The 16,586-nt window shown below is 47.8% G+C and overlaps 1 protein-coding gene across 1 annotated transcript in view; it reads right to left on the bottom strand.

The window, feature by feature from the left end:
• Positions 1-4,191: 4,191 nt before the first annotated feature.
• Positions 4,192-16,586, bottom strand: part of MEGF11 (multiple EGF like domains 11) — a 224,741-nt gene continuing 212,346 nt past the window's right edge. The window contains exons 23-25 of the mRNA XM_054387816.1: positions 11,947-12,003; positions 5,164-5,370; positions 4,192-4,352 (exon numbers count right to left, since the gene is read on the bottom strand). Coding sequence (XP_054243791.1) covers positions 4,192-4,352; positions 5,164-5,370; positions 11,947-12,003 — 425 coding nt within the window. The remainder of the gene's footprint in view (positions 4,353-5,163; positions 5,371-11,946; positions 12,004-16,586) is intronic.

Below are 16,586 nucleotides of genomic sequence, written 5' to 3'. Positions count from 1 at the left end.
GTGAGAGGATGTGGTGTAAGACTGGACTCTTGCTGACTGTGGGAGCTGTTCTGGCAGCACTTCTGGCCAGGCTGGAACATATTTTGGAGTTAACCAAATTACCTTGGCAGTCGAGTTCTAAATTTGTCAACTGGAAATGCAGGATGAGTTTCAGGTTGCTTCCTTTTCTGAGTCACATGAGCAGGCAGCTGTCACATCAGGTTTGGATTTCATGTGGTTTTATGCTTCCTTGTGCAGCAAGTGAAACTCCAGTGAGCACAAGTGAAACTCCATGGGAGCACAAATCAGTGTTGGAGGCCAAGGCAGGGTTTGTGTCTGTGCACATGCTGCTTCCTTTGCCTCACAACAAGCAGGGCTATGTTTAAGTCCTGGGCAGCTGTGAAATGGCTGTGGGTGCTGTTACACAAAGTAAGAGCTCTAATTCCTCCACCAGAACTTTTAATAATCATAAACAGGCCTTAGATAGAAATACTGTGCAGAACCTGAGTTTGTACTTGCAAACTGCTGCAACATGAAGCATGACATTTTTGTGCAGAAGCTGTAAACCTTCATAAGCTGTCAGCTTATGTTCTTCTGTTCAGAGATGTGACTTTGTACCTATGAAAGTCTTTCTCTTGTTGGCTGTGGTTTGGTTGTTTTTTCCTGATCTGTGGCACTGGATCTAGCCTGGTACAAGATAGTATTTCACATAGTGCTTTGGCAGAGGCAATGCAAGACACTGTTCCATCTGAACACTGACCCAACAGGGTGGTGTTCCCATCAGCTGCTGACTAAACATTCTCTTCCCTGACTGGCATTCATCCAGTGCTGAAGCGTCTCTCTGCTATTAGGAAGCAACTGATTATAACCAGTACTGCTTTGGGGCCCAAAATGAGTTTTCTGGGGAACTATAATGCTGCAAACTGAGCTTTGCTTCCAAAAGCTTCTGCCATCATCTGCAGGTTTCAAAGTCCCAACCTCAATTAGGATGCAGTGCAGTGAGCGTCAGTGGTTCTTGTGTTTGATGAGAGCTGAGGTTCTGACTCTTAGGCAGAAAGGACATGGAATGGTTCTGCTTTAAAGACATTTTTATTGAGCTAGAATTACTTATTCTATCAGTTCAAACCTGATGAGTTTCCAGCCTTAAATAGCTTATTGAGTGTGGCTTGTCAAGTAAGAGGATTACATGCTGGGCTTTAGTTAACGAGATTTTGGGAAATATGAAGCACAAATATTGAGAAAGCTTCAGCGTGTAGCAATCTGCTGCATTGCCTGGGGGTCATTAATGCTGAAGGTGTTTCTGCACAAATCTCTGCTCGTGATTTATTGATTAGGCTCCCTGGGAGCGCTGACAAACCTGCCAAGAATGCTGCCCTGTGTCCTGTCTCGTCACTGACGGGTGCACTGATGTAACTGCTGGCCTGTGTTCTCCAGTGCCCACCTGAAGGCACAACAACCTGCTAGTGGCACAGGGCATTGCCACCACAAGCACTGAAGTGCACCTCAGGAAAATAAAGAGTCGTGGTGCTGGCAGTTGCCCCAGGTTGTGCTTTGTAGGTGTGCAAGGGCTTGTCTGATGGCATTTGTGCATCACTGGGGTTTCTCACTGAGACCCTCCAAGGTTAAACTGCTGAGGAATTGTGAGGAAAACCCATAGAGAGCCAGTTAGGTTTTGGGTTAATGCTGAATCTTACTCTAAATGAGCTCTAAAGCACTTAGAGCATTGTATTCTTTAAGGAATCCTGCCACAGCTGGGTTGTAAACCTGCTGCCAATGGGTTAGTTTTGCTGATGGGGAGCTGGGGCCAGCGCCTTCATGACCAGCCCCATCACCTGGAGAACTTGGACCTGAATGCAGGCTGGATGCTTCAGTCTGCAAATGAGTATGTTTGAGAAATACACACTGAGAGAAATTCAGTTTATTTTGTACAAGGTAGAGTACCTCTGCACAGTGAACAAATATATTACAAATCTGTCTTGCCTTAAAAAAGTATTGCCATTTCAGTGCCTGTTTCCTAAGCTAATGCGAATATACAAGAAGGTACCTTTCCTTTACTATTTTTTTTTTCCTGTTAAGCTCTATGCAGTCATTGCATTTGGTTTGAAAACCCAGCTTGGAATGAAAACAAAACAAAACAAAAATCCCAACAATAATTGAGTGCATCTTTGCTCTCTGGAGTCCAGTTGCAAACTTTACAGCAACACAAACATCGGTCGGGCTGGCAGCTGAGACTGCTTGTGCTCGGTGTCAAGGTAGGTCTCTAACAAGAGTATTCCTTAGCCAACTGCCTTTCTCTTGTTTTTTTTTTTTTTTTCTTTGAGGTAAGTCTTTCTGTTCACTTTGTACAATCTATTTCTGCTGGCCCTGTGAAATAATGGTCTGCTTACACCTCAGATAAGGCTTTCCTGGAAAAGAAAGTCACTATTGCTGACGAGTCTTGCCCCCATGCACACATGCAGTATTGTGTAACTACTTGAGCGTTATCCTGCAACATGAAAGTCTGCTGCTCTGGAAGCCTGGGGGGTGGCTGGCCTCAGCTCAGCTGTCTTGCTGCAAAGCTCCTGGTTTGCAGGGCAGGGATCAGAGCCAACCCAACTGCCCTAACGGGTCCTGGCTCTGCCAGCAGCAAACAACTGGGCTCCCAGTGTGCCAACAAGTCTGGGGGTGCTGCACAGGCTGCCAGCAGCTCAGTACCCCTGTGCCAGGGGCTTTGATCCCCAAAGACTGAGCCTGTCTTGGGGGACAGGGAGTGCTCCAGGTGATCCAAGTCTGACTCAGAGCCAGGATCAAGCCTCTGAGCTGGAAGGTTCCTCTTATCAGTCCCCTAGAACAGCAGGTTCGGTAAGTGATCGTGTTTTGAGCAATGGAGAGGTGCTGGTTTTGTTCTCATCTGCTTCCATCAGACTGGTGAATGTGCAACAGAATTTTGTAGTTTATATTTAAGAGGCAATCAACTTGCTGATTCCACATTTGCCTAATAAAATTACATACTTAGAATCAATACTATTTCATGCTCAAAATCTACAAGGAACTGCTAAACAGCAAGTATTCTACTTTCTAGATCAATAAAGATTACAAAAAAAAAAAACCCAAAACCAAACAAAAAAACAATCATGGTATGGTGGCTTACTCTAAAACTTTGCCCTGGGTCAACCCCTTGATAATCAGAGACAGCTGCTGAAAAAGAAAAGCCATTTTCAGCTCAATTTAATGCCATTTCAGGTAGAATCATCAATGGATAAAGTTGCACTACATGGTAATGCACATCAAATTAAAGGGTGTCATTAATGGCATGATGGTAGGTGAGTCAGGATGGGATGGTTTGTAAGGAGGGTCTGGAGAACCTGACAAGTTTTAGGAAAGGAAACCAAATGAAAGTTAGTCTGTGCAAACCTGCTGTATCCCAGGGAAGTAAATGAAGGTGCATCAGGTTACACTGCCTGACAAATCTGGATTTATCTAACAAAACAGAAGCTGTAAGTGGGAAATGAAAGTCTATCTGTGCCAATCAAAGTATTTATAGCTTATGTGTAGTAAGCTGGGTATGAGACTCAGTGGTGAAGCACAAATCATTAGCAAAAATCAGGGGATGTTTGCCAAGATGTTACATTGAAAACAGTGCAGAATGTGCCAGTGTCACGGCTCCTCTACTCCAATATCCTGGTACTGAATGTAAAGCTGAACATCTCAGTGCTAATTAACAATGATCTGCACAGGGTGATGGCAGTAAATGAGGTTTCCAGGCAGTGGAATGAGAAGTTTCCCTGCTTTCATTCAGAAAGGTGTCCACTTCCATGACAAAGATGTAAAATAGACTCAAGCGCGTTCCCAGTCACCTTGTTCCTAACAGTGAAAGGTTTCTTGATGCAGTTGGTAGAAATGTACATTGCTATAGGTCCTACTTAGGATGTCTTTGTGGATTATTTTACAGCAAAGCCAGGGTTAGAGCACGTACACACCTTCCTGGGGCTGACATAGTCCAGTCACAGGTGGAGGAGGTTCTCATGAGTTCCTGTTACCCATACAAAAATGTCTTTATAAATAACCTCATGCAGCAGCAGTTGGCCCAAGCTGATGTTGTGGTACGTTAGGTCCTTGTGTAAGAGAGTCTGAAGTCCTGTCAGCGGCCTGCAGCGCAGGAAGGGATTGTCTTCTCTTTAGCCTCCTCAGAGTTTGTGTTTGCAGCACTGTGCACCACTGAAGTCCATCCCTTTAAGACTGCTTGTCCCAAGAGGGCCCGTGTGTCGGGCTGTGCCTTACGGGGAGCAGGTCATAGTGACCAGGAATGTGACTGTTCCTAGGCAGGTCGTATGGGTTCTGGAGGTAACTGGCACTCCGACTGCGGGTGTCTTGGACCACGCTGACAGTGGGCTCTGGGGAAGCAAGAGGAAAAACAGGTTCTGGTAGCTAGCAGCACTCCCCAAACTAGTAACAAGCATAGAATGCTGGCTTCCCAAACCACATCTCCCCCTTGCAGGGTTACTGGTGGCACATGGAGCAGACAAAAAAAAAAAACAACCCACCAAACAGCTCCAAGGACAGATAATTCCCAAAGCTCTGCAGATAATGTCTGTAAAAGATCTTCAGATAATGTCTGCAAATGTCTTCAATGCTTCACAGGATCACAACAAGGTGGGGGTTAGAAGGGATCTCTGGAGATTTTAGTCCAACCAGCTAGGGCCTGGGCAATCTAACCCACGGCAGGTTGCCCAGGATCACAAGATCCAGGTGGGTCTGGAATGTCTCCAGAGAAGGAGACTCCACAACCTCTCTGGCAGCCTGCTCGAGGGCTCTGAAGTTTTTCCTTGTGTTCACAGGGTATTTCCTATGTTCCAGTTTGTGTTCCTTGTTCCATCACTGGGCACCACTGTGCTTTCAAAATCTTGTGGAATTTGCAGCAGTTTAAAAGAAGAGTGTAAGGAAGGGGCTGCAGCCCTCCTTCCCTGGGGACTGAGGAACAGTTTGGGGCTGTGCCACACTCAGATCCCCCACTGCAGCACAGGCCCCCACCCAGGACTCTCCAAATCAATATGCTGATGCCCAGGAGTTCTCCACCAGCCAGCACCTCCCTGTCCCGTGCCAAATCCATGCTGCTTGTGTTGGAAAAGGAAAGAAACAAAAATCAGCATCTACACTGAACCCACCCACTGTTGGAAGGGAGCTTCTGCCACCTGCCCCACTTACCAACTTCATAGATGTTTTTGTTGGCTGTGGATGAAGTTGGCATTTCTGAATAGGGGGACTCTCTGTGGCCAGGTGACTTCATTTCCACGTAGCTGCTCTCAGAGTGTTTGCATGTTAAAATGGGAGGGTCTTTAATGGTGGCGTATGGGTTTTCACTGCTGTTCAGGGAACAAGTGCTGGAGCTGCACACAGATTCTTTCATGTAGTCTGCAAAACAAGAGCGCAGTGGAAGCGTTAGAGTTGCAGCTTGCTTGGGTGAATGACAACTGAACCTCTGCAGGAAGGGTGGGGGGGACAAGGGGGCAGGGGGCGTAAGGAAGATCCTTGAAGCATCCAGCACAGACACCCAATGCTTGTGCTCGGGGTGTGTCCAGACCATTGCATCCACAACTCACTAGCAGGAAAGAAATCAAAACCTGCTTGGTACCAACGTTTTCCTGTGAAAGGTTCTAGCTGTCACTGACTGTGATGTTTAATTGGAGGTGGCAATCCTTTCCCTCCCTCCCCCTGCATCCTAAGGCGTTATATTTGAACCCCACTCCACCCCCCCCTGCAGACCCATGCACGTGGCTGTGGCCAGTTGGCTCTGCAAGCAGGGCCTTCTGCTGGTACTTGGCTTGCTGGGCCAGCTACAGGGTCAGAGTCCTGGGGGCTTTGGTCAACATCACATCCCCCATGTTAGACTGCAAAACGTTTCCCAGCAGACTTAGAACTGCATCAGTGCAGTATGTATGACCCCTGAGAGCTTTGACTTCTGGAGCCATCCAGCACCAGGAGAAACCAACTTCTTTGTAGTCCCTCTGCTATTAAGCCTGGGAGGAGGCACTCCTGCGAGTGGGGAACACTTGGGTTTCTGCAGCGGGGTGGAGACAAGCCTCCAGCTGAGCCTTGCTGTTACTTTGCTTTTTTCCCCCCCCCATCACTGTAGACATCTACCACTCCTCTCCCCTAGGCTGGAGAAAACAGGAGATGGTGACGCAGGAGGCGCTAGGTGGGGAGAATGAGGTTGGTGTGAGAGTCATAACCACCAGTCTCCCCAGTCGGTGATGCTGGCTGGGGATGCCAGCCTGCTGCAAGATACAGTGCCAGTCTAGCTTTAAAAATAAATAAAAACAACAGAGAATAAATAGGTCTTAACATTGACATTCAAGAACGTGCCATTGCTGCTGTGTGCATCCTGCTGGGCAGTGCCAGTAATTTAGAATTAGAGCGATGCAATGAAAGATGAGGCATTTTCTTGTGCTGGGTTACAGTACAAAGGCAGATCCTGGTATATATGAAATACTCCCGGTGAAATAGTGGGACTTGCAAAATAGCTGCAGTCCCAGCTGCCCCCGCTGTCTACTATGGGAGACAAAAAGAGAAATTCAGGTTAAGAAATAGACAGACAACAAGATATCACTTCTCCGTTACACACCTGGCCTCTGTGCCTATCCGCCCCGTCCTGCTCGCTCACTCATTGGGTTTGCTTCACTCTCTGGTGTGATTCTCCCTCCATCAGCTCTGGGGCTGTGTCTGTCTGTGTGCCCATCAGCCCCCAGGTCTGGTGCCCTTTGCCTTGGCTCAGCTAGAGAATGCACTGAGCAAAGTGACAGGTCCTAGCCTGCAGCATTTCTGAGCTCTAATTTCAGTGGTACAGGCAAGTCCTGAGAGTCCTCAGCAATCAGGATTAGTGAAACCAGCTTGGTAGGAAGCCCTGCTGCAAAGCAAACCAGCTGGACCATGCTGGGACCATCAGGGACCTGAGGGCTGGCAGAGGCCCTGGCACCACTGCAATGTTTGTTTAGTCATAAAATTAAGAAACTGCTCGTCTGCCTTCAGCCTGGGTGAGGTCAACAATGCCTTTGCTTCAGAGTGAAACATGTCTGGTTAGGTACTTCACAGGAGACAGGAACCAAAGCAACAACCCTTCCCCAGCTGCTGGCAGCAGGGCTTGGCCCTCCAGCTTTACCGATCCCATTCCAGTACATGCAAGGCAGTGAAAAGCTGTCCTGTCCTGTCCTTCTAGTGAGTGATGGAGCAACCCTGCAAGACCAAAGGCTTCTGTACATGAGCTCAAGCTCACTGGCTTTTGCTGTCTACAAGACTTCAGTGAAGGTACCACGTGGTTTATGATGCATTAGTGTGTAAAAGTGAAGAGACAACAGACAAAGATTAACAAGTCCTGCCATAAAATGAAAATCTTTAGGCTAAAAATACCAGCACTGTATGGATTGGGCACTATTCTTCAGGGATATGGACCAGATGAGGGGGAGAGACTCAGTCACAGAATCCCAGCATGGTGGGGGAGGGGGACCTCTGGAGATCATCCAGTCCAACCCCCCACCCCAGTAAAGCAGGGTCACCCAGGGCAGGTTGCCCAGGATCACAATGTCCAGGTGGGATTGGAATTTCCACAGAAAAAGAGACTCCACAGCCTCTCTGGGCAGTCCTGAGGCTTTTATTTCATTCTTAGCCATGAACAGGCAGGAGCTCACAAGAGCAGGCAGCACGAGTAGGTACGTGTGGCTTTTGGAACCTGTGACGACAAGAGCAAAGTGAGCTCCATGTGTGAGCCTGAGGCTGCTGGTGCCCTGAGGATCCACTACAAAGCACTCTCTGTCAGCACCACAACTGGGAGGGACCAAATCAAACCATAGCTGGGTTTAGATTCATAAAATATTGATTATAAAAAGACTGCTGCTTACTACAGCAAAAAGAGGGGAGAGTGAGAGGTCCTGCTCCTGTGGTGCTGTAGCATGCAGGTAAAGAGCTGTGTGGGTCAGTATTGGTTTGTTTATGGAACTGGGCACATCAGAGCTGGCATAGGTGAAAGTCCAGCACATCATGTGTTTTATTAAGTCCAGCTCAGCTACTTTTATCTTCCTAAGCTAAAATTCACCTGTACTGCTGCCAGGGCTGACACTACCCCCCAGAAAGGTGTCTGTGGAACCAGCCCTTCCCTTCCCAGAGAAGAGCAGCAAAATAATTCTGTGATTCTATGAAATACCACTTGGGCTGACCAGACTCACATGGCTTCTCCCAGGAGTTGCCTTTTCCCAGTAGATCTTGAGAACCAGCATGCCTAAGAGCTGGTCCCTGCTGACGTAAATGGGAGCTCTGTGTCTAGCTAGGGATTAACTCTTCCCTCTGGAAACAACATAATTTATGGAGCCCCAGCCTGTGTTTGCTACCGTGCTATGCACCAGGGAGTCATTAACCCACAACACATGGCCAAGATCTTGGAGAATTTAACTCTAAAGGATGTAGAAGTATCTGAGTTAGTTATTAAGGTAATCTAGGGATAATTAAAAAGTCTGGCACCGACTGTCAAATTTCATGTCATGAATTAATTGAACCCAGAACAAACATCCTTGGAAGTGCTCAGCCCATTCGCCCTGCAGGCCATGTGTGAGCTCTGGCCATGCCACCTCACCATCCAACCATGGGGCTGGGCTCTTGTGGAGGTGCAAAGCTCAGCCTGGTACTCGCTGTGAGCACCTGGTCATGCTGGAGAATTATGGGCAATATGCTCTCATTTTGAAGTCCCTGTCTTCTGTGTTGCCTGGATACCAATCACCAGACCTTTGAAGGAGGGTTTATTTTTGTTACCAAGGACTGGAAATGTGCTTTTCCTCCCACAGACCAGGTTCCTATCTTTTGCCCTGCATATCCTCTGGAATACTAATGACAAGCCTTGGTACCTACAGCCACACTTGGGGTGCTCAGGAGACATGATGTACACAGCCAAACCCACTCTGCTACTACAGAATCCCACTTCTGGGTGATGTTTGGTGTAACCTTCCTGGATGCTCTCCTGGCTAACCTTCACTACTGCTAGGACAGTAACATGGTGACAGCTTATTGCTGCTTTGCAGAGGGTGACACAGTCATGGGGGCACGTTCCTGCAGGACAAACAAGTGAGGCACACTGAACCAAGCCCCAAGTCCCTCAGGGAATGGCCTTAGAGTTTGCAAGTGCTGGGGTTTTGCTGGCTGCTGTGCAAAGTGGAGGGGTTCTTCTTCCAGTGTCAGTGCCAGAGGTCACATCATGCCACCAGTGCAGCAGCTTTCTCATTTAAACAAACCCCTACAAAACAGAAAAGGACTCAGCCTGGCAATGGCATCACTAAGCACCATGCACAGGAAAGAAACTGCTCTGAAAGCCTTGCGAGTGCTCAACCACTGTTGCCATGTGCCACAGGGCTCAGAGCTGACACCATGGCATCCAGCCCCAGAGGGTTCCTGCTGCTTTGCCAGCACAGGAACTGTTAGACTGTTAGACTGTGAGCTGGGTTTGGCTGGGGGTGACCCTGGCAAACACAAAGTGGCCATGCCTGCCCCCTGAGTCTCCACCAGTAGCATGGCTGCTGCATTTTCAGTGGCAGGTTGCCAAAGGGTCATCCCTCTCCTGGCTGCCCTGCTCTGGGGACATCCTGTGACCAGGCCAGTGCAGAGCAGGGGCTGTGGAGCTGGGGGTTGTGCACTCATCTCAAGGAGAACTGAGGGAAGCAGGTGGTGGACGAGATCCACCACAACCCAAACTCAGCCTCAAGCTATGGAACCCAATTCCCCCTGCCAGCCACACATCCCACTTAATGCTCTGGATTGGGGTCAGTAGCACCCAACAGGATTTTCAGCTGCAGGGTGAGCTTTGTCCAGCCAGATCTAGCAGGCAGTGGTGGGAAAAGACATCATCTTTAAAGTGCATAAAGGTAGGTAAAACCAAAGCCCCTGCCTGCCAAGTCTTCTTGCTGACAGTCTGATTGTTTGGTGCTAGGAGTTTCTCTCATATGAGTGACCCAGCTTAGCAGATGCTTCCTCTCCATCTTTTCAGATGAATTTGGCTCATCAGGTCCAACATCAGACCTGGCAGGGCAAGGAGAGCTGTGTACTGTGCATTGGGCACATCACCCATCTCCTTCTGGTGGGAGACTCATCTGGGACTGAGAGCACCCACACTGCTGCCATTGCTTGTGGGCTGCCTGAACCCAGAAGCTGGCCTTCAGTCTGAGCTGTTGGAAGCTTTCAGTCAGCCAAAGGCAGATGCTTCTGAGATATCTCAGCTGCCAGCTACCTGCAGGTTAGCTATGGAATCCCATGTGTGTCCTTAGGCCCCTGGCATCCTGCCCTTACCAGTGCCAGCCTTCCTGGCAGCTGAGCAGCCACAGCAATCCTGACATGGCTTCTAGTCCTGATTGTACAATTCATAAGGAGATAAACACACAAACATCTCAGATCCTAAATAATGAACAAAATATGTAGCAGCAGAAAATGCATTTCACAGCTGGCTGTGGCTGTAAGTCTTTTCCTCTCATTCACACCCCACTCCCTGGGTGCCTGTGGACAGGAATTCCTCATGCCTGTGTTTGAAGCAGCTTTTAAACTTTGTAAACACAGTGATTTAGTTCAGACTGCTCTTGAAATTAACAATTCCATGGTAAGGGAACAACTACCTGTACTATTTTTTTTCTCTTTTCTACCAAAGTAGCTGAAAGCAGTGGCTGAGTCAAATATACATTAAAAGGGCTATCCCTTTTAATAGTTTAAATGTAGCTTTATCAAGTAAGACTTGGTCATGGATTACTGCTTCCCTGTGGTGACTCTGTGGGGTAAGGTGATGTTTCAGCAAATATTCTATCCCTTTTTTTTAGTGAACAGCAGCTATGAAGTGATTAGTGTCCTCTAGTCCTGGCTCTAAGCTGGTCCTTGCTTTTTGTGTGGACAAGCTCTCACCATCCCCTGTGAGTTCAGATAAAGGACTTGCTCTGTAACATCTCAGCCATAGCAGAACAGTGGGTGTCTTGAAACCAGCTCTCTGTGAAGGTCCCATTTTCCCCATCAGGTAGCCAATACCAGTTCAAGGACATTATGGGAAGAGGCTATGCAGTATTCACCTCCTTGGCTGACAGAGGGACATTCCCAGCTGGTGTGTATGGACACAACAGCCTTGAATTCAGATCAAGGACCTCATCCTGAAGCCTGCCTGTTCTGAATGATACAGGCTCCTCTCTCCAGCTTCTGGGCCACAAGTTCAGTGTGCCAAACCCCAGCCCAGTCAATCAGGGGACTGTGCCCAGTTCCTGCTTGTGGGGACCACTGTGCCAAGTGGCCTTGTAGTCCATACATAACTGGAACATTTTGAATGTAAACCTGGAGAACAACTGAAATCTAAAATCATTGGGCCTTGTGCTCATGACTCTTCTGTGATCCCTTTTTAGAACTGCCCTGGAGTCAATGCCCATTAATGGCTTCTTGCCAGCATGACTGACTGAGGTTAATGTACTGACTGAGGGCTTTTCTCAAGCTCTGCTATAAATCTCCTTCAGCAAAGGCCACAGAGCAGGGTCAGCTTGTTTCCTAGTGGCTTTGTTTAAGCTCAGGATGCCCAAGAGCCTTACTGAGCCACAACTTAGCAGGCAAATGCACCAGTCTGTCATTAACTGCCACCAGAGAGCCCTTGTAGGATGGCTAGTTGGTCCTAAGAGAGCTTCCCCTGGCCAGCCAGCTCCACCTGCACCTCCTGTCCCTGCAGCAAAGCCCTTCCTTTATGCTGCTGTGCTGAGGCAGGAGCCTTCAGCCTCCTAGAGACTTGCATCCATAATTCATGGGCCCCAGACATCTGGCTTGGAGTCAGGAGTGCTGCCAGCCGAGCCACACAGGCGTATTCTGTAGGCAATTGCTCTGTCCCTTTCTGTCTCAGCATGGCTCCTCTCCCAGGTGCCCAGGTCTCCTATCTCACCTCTTCTAGGACACCCTCCTCAACCTCTTTGCCAGGGTGGCTGCAGGCACTGGATACCATACCTTTGAAGCTTTTTTCCATTATGTATGTGTTCTGACGTCTATCCATCCCACAAGCACCTGCATAAAAATGATATATAATGGAAAACAAATAAATATTTATGTAAATTGGATTGCTTTGATGACTGAGCAGCATATATTCTGTCCTCTAAACTGTACATCCAGGCCCTCATTTAGGGAGACTCTTAAGCACATCCTCAGCTGTAAGCATGCTCCTGGCTGCAGCAGGGGTTCTGTGCACACCTGAAATTATGCATGTGCTCAAGAGCTTCCCTGGAAGGGAGGGCTTTCCTAGAGCAGGGTACTGCTTGTTATCCAGAACAGCTATTTCCATCAGGAGACCAGGAAAGAAATAATCTGCCCATATTGAAGCACTGGGTTGGATTAGTAAAAGAAGCCTAAAGTAGACCCTTCCAATCCTGAGCCTGTAGGTTATGTTGTATCACTCTGACTGGCTTGTGGCTTTTGTTTTTTAGGGCTTAGATTCTAAGGTGTGCCCAGTCTTTCTACATTACCTAATATGTCTTTGTTTATCAGCTCAATAACTAATATAAGAATAGTCCCCCAGTGGCTCCAGCAGTCTGAAAATGCAGCAACTGAGAGCAGAGAGCAAAGATTCTGCCCTGTGCAGCTCCATAAGAACTTGCTGTTCCTTACAGAAGCAGAGACAGAAGGGGATGGGAACCATTTCCATTTTCACTGCTGCAAATTACCAGTCAAAAGGAAAATCTAATGTAAGCCTTGAAATCCTTTTAACTATAGAGGCTGATATTTTCTATTGACTAGAAAAATCAACACAAATCTGGTTACTGAGATAGAAATGGCTTAGTGGCCTATGGGATTCCCAATCAAGTAATTCAGACAAAACAGCATGTCCCAAAGATCTCCCAGCTGTTTGTTCTTGGTGTCCTCTGTTCTCTGCAGAAGAAGCTGTCACCACCACTGGCAGTGCTGTACCAGTCCCTTTTCCATGACAGCTTTGGTGTTTTTGATAAATAAGGAAAAAAAATCACTGAATTAGACAATAAATATGTTACTGGCACATCAAACTTTGCTCTGATTCTTGGTGTCCATCTCTGAGCATAGGAAAAGGGCTGGTGGCACACAACTGGCTCTCTATGATGGGGCTCTTTCCCTGCCTTAGGCAAGAGTAACCCTCCCAAATAATTTGACCACCTTCTGGTGTGTTTTCCACCACTTGTCTTGAGCCAGACTCACCCCCTGAAAGAAGATGCAGAGGGCAAAGCTGACTGAGCAGTCTGAGCACAGTAGTGAACTCTTCCACCTAATGCTGTTATCTTTGTGCTTTTGTTTCCTCCTGTACTCTGCAAGGGCAGAGCTCTGAATGAAGAGGATAAAGCTAACTCATCCCTTGGCTCAAATCCTCAGGGCTGGTGCTCTCTTTCCCAGCAGCAGTGCTCCCACATGCCTTCCCTGGTGATCCTCCTGCCAGGGCTGGGCAAGCCTCTAGGGGCAGGACTGCCCAGGCAGAATCTGGGTCAGCCTCTCAGGCAAACATGCAGAGCACCTCCAGCAAGAAGCAGCTTCTACCATGCATAGCAAGGCTCTGTGTGAGAAGCTGGTGAGCACACAACTGGGGTTATAGGGTGAAGGAGACTGTACCCCCAAAGAGTGAGCAGTGGCAGAGGGGGAAAGGAGACTGAGGCTGACCCATGGAAAGATGCATTGGACGCAACAATAACAACATGGGAAGAGCCTCTGGCTTCTGAAGACTGGGATGGATAACTTTGCCCAGCACCAGAATCTAGGCCTCCCCAGTAACTTTAAAATACTGAGCAGTCCTGCTGGAGTTGGAGACAAAGCAAGCAGCTAAAAGCACAGGAGTAAGAACAGTGTCCTCATAAGTGCTGGGGATTCATGAGATGGTTAGATTAAAGACCATGAAGAATAAGTGATTTATGGCAATATGTGTTGCCCAGGGAATGGTTAGCTGTGCTCACTGCACAGTCCCCCCTTGCACAAGATCTCAGTTGTGTCTGTTCTGAGCATCCTCACTAGGTCTTTACAGAAATGTTCCTGTTGCATCTGGTTGGAATGAAGGCTGCAGCAGTATCAAGCAGCACTTTAGATGGCTTAGAGAGGAAGGACTCCACCTTCTGAGCATACTTTGTTATCTCAGCTCCATCTGAGCTCCTGCCAGTTGTACTGGAACTGTCAGACATGTCTGGAAGGGCTTCTGCAGGCAGCAGAGATCTCTGTGTCTGCTCTGAGTAAGCCCAAACTTGTTGCCCTCCTGAGGGAAGGCTCCCTATTGACACAGGGTTTGTCAGAGTGAACCTGACTTTGGTTCTGAGATGATGGAGACATTATTTTTCAAACTGCAAAAGCAGTGAATGTGGCAAAGCTCTAAACTGACCAGGAATCCAGCACTGCAGGAAAATCTAGGTTTAAGTCTGAAGCTAAATTGCTGGGATGCAATGAGTCTTAACTGGAAATATTTTTCCGCACCTCTTGGTTTTGAGAAAAATGCAAAGTCAGCTCTGAATCAGACTTTGTGGCTTTGGTCCTCTGGAATAAATGCAGCTTTGGGTCACTGAAGATGTGCTCAAATCATGCTTTGGTCTCTGCATCGAGGGATGCTGTTCAAGAAACATTACAGAAACTCATTTCTGTCTGCAGCCTGCTGTGCCCTACACTTGAGCTCATGGACACAACAACTTTTGTGAACTCAGGAGGTGTTTAGGACCTTTGATTTGCTTGGGATGGGAGCTGGAAGCTGGACTCTGCAATTGCTTAATGCAGACTGGAACAGAGCAAGAGAGATTAGCCACAGGGTGAACAATTCTGGTTCTGCAAGCAGAGAAATGCAAAGACAAGCCATTCCTTGAAACTAGTAGGACTAGGCTGCATCAAACAGGTGGTGACACACAGAGAAGGTGACAAAGCCAGCTCTTCTTGGCGCTGGAGAGTCCCCAAACTCTGCTCTCTCAAGCACACTGAGAATTCCAAGAGAATTATCTGTGCAGTTGTGCTCATCACTAGACTCCAACTCCATTTAACAGATGTGATTATCTCTCTGACAAAGCCAGATCTTTGAAGCTCACAAGAAAATGTGCCAGCAGGAAAAATACAGGCTTTGTGCTGCTCCTTGGATGTCCTGGTTGGAAAGAACACAAATCTGGCAGCTGAAGTCCTGCAAAACAGGCAAAATACCTCAGCCTGGGAAGATCCACTGTATGTGTATATACAGTGGATATGCACAGGGGTACATTCCTCACTCTCTCTCTATCTGTAGTATATATGCATAGCCATGCTTACACATTGGTAAGACCCATACTTTCCTTTCTGTTTGGCTCAGAGAGAGCTCACTGATGTCAGAGGGAACATACAGAGTGACTTAGGAGTTACACTGGGTTCTCAGTTAAGAATGAACAGTTTTCCTCTGCATCACATATAGCAAACAGCCTCTGGCCATCTGCCCCACAATCATCCCAGGAAGCTGGTGCTGGGTCAGGTGGATTCACTCTCATGCATCCTTGCCATGCTGGCTCCACCTCCCCAGTCTGTGCTGCTGTGGCAGTGTGTAGGACATGCATCTGAAATAAGGACTGAGGTGGACTCAAATGGGCTGTTCATCTGGCCCTGAGCCCCCCTTGGTATGAGCAGCCCTTTCCCTGCTCCCTCAGAGAAGACCTTTCTTTTCCTTTCCAAATTAAAGGAGGAATGACTCCTGGATGAGCAAAAGCCACTGACACAAGCTGTGAGCAATCCAAAGGTGTTTCCAATGCTGTAAAAGCACAGCCTGTAAGAGCCAGGAGAGTAAAAGGGGTTAATTAAAGCACTCACGTGCCTGTAACCTGTGAGATTGCCTTCAGGAGAGACACCGGCAAATAAAAGTACATAGTATTTCCTGAAAGCTTTCTGCTGAACCTCTTCCAGACACAGATAGAGATACATTGATTGGAAGTGATGAGCTGTGGTGCCAAGCACACAGAAAGAGGCATGATACCACCACCCAGCTGAGCAGTAGTGCTCTGCTTCTGCTAGGAACAGTCTCCTGGCTTCTCCTGAGCAGCCCACTGCTGCTCCTCAGTAAATGCAGCATCTTCTCCTTGGGAGCAGCTGCTTCTCATGCTGTCCCTGAGTTGGGAGATCAGAGGAGTCCAAGCCTTGATCCTGTGTGGTATTGAGAAGCAAGGTTTCTCCCATCAGAAAAGTCCCTGAATCCTTACATCCAATCTGAGCATAGCCATGACCCTGAAAAGTGATGATCTGCTGCAGTTCAGAGTACAGAAGGTGTCAGCCTGGGCCAGGATCCAAGTTTGAGCACAGGATTTGATCAGAAATGCATTTCACAGGTCAAGAAGAACTGAGAAAACTCCTGATGTGTGCAGGTGTCAGAAGATGAGCATTTGAGTTAATTTTCATGAGGATTTCCTTTCCCCTGACTATAACTCTCATTTATGGCACTTGTAATTCCTAAAAAGCCAACAGACATTTTCATGAGCCTGATGCCCTTTCTCATCTGGTTGGTGCAAAGAGCCTCTCCTTTGGGACTGCTGGCTCAGCTGGCTGAAGAACTGGGGAAAAGACCAGAAGAGTTGAGGGGTTTCCATCCATTCCAAATTTCTCTCAATTCCCCTTTAAGTCCTCTGCCCTGCCCCTAGCTCGCTCACACATCT

The sequence above is a fragment of the Indicator indicator genome, chromosome 16 (assembly GCF_027791375.1).
Source record: "Indicator indicator isolate 239-I01 chromosome 16, UM_Iind_1.1, whole genome shotgun sequence".
Classification (NCBI taxonomy): Eukaryota; Metazoa; Chordata; class Aves; order Piciformes; family Indicatoridae; genus Indicator; species Indicator indicator.
This window is presented reverse-complemented; position numbering and strand designations above follow the sequence as displayed.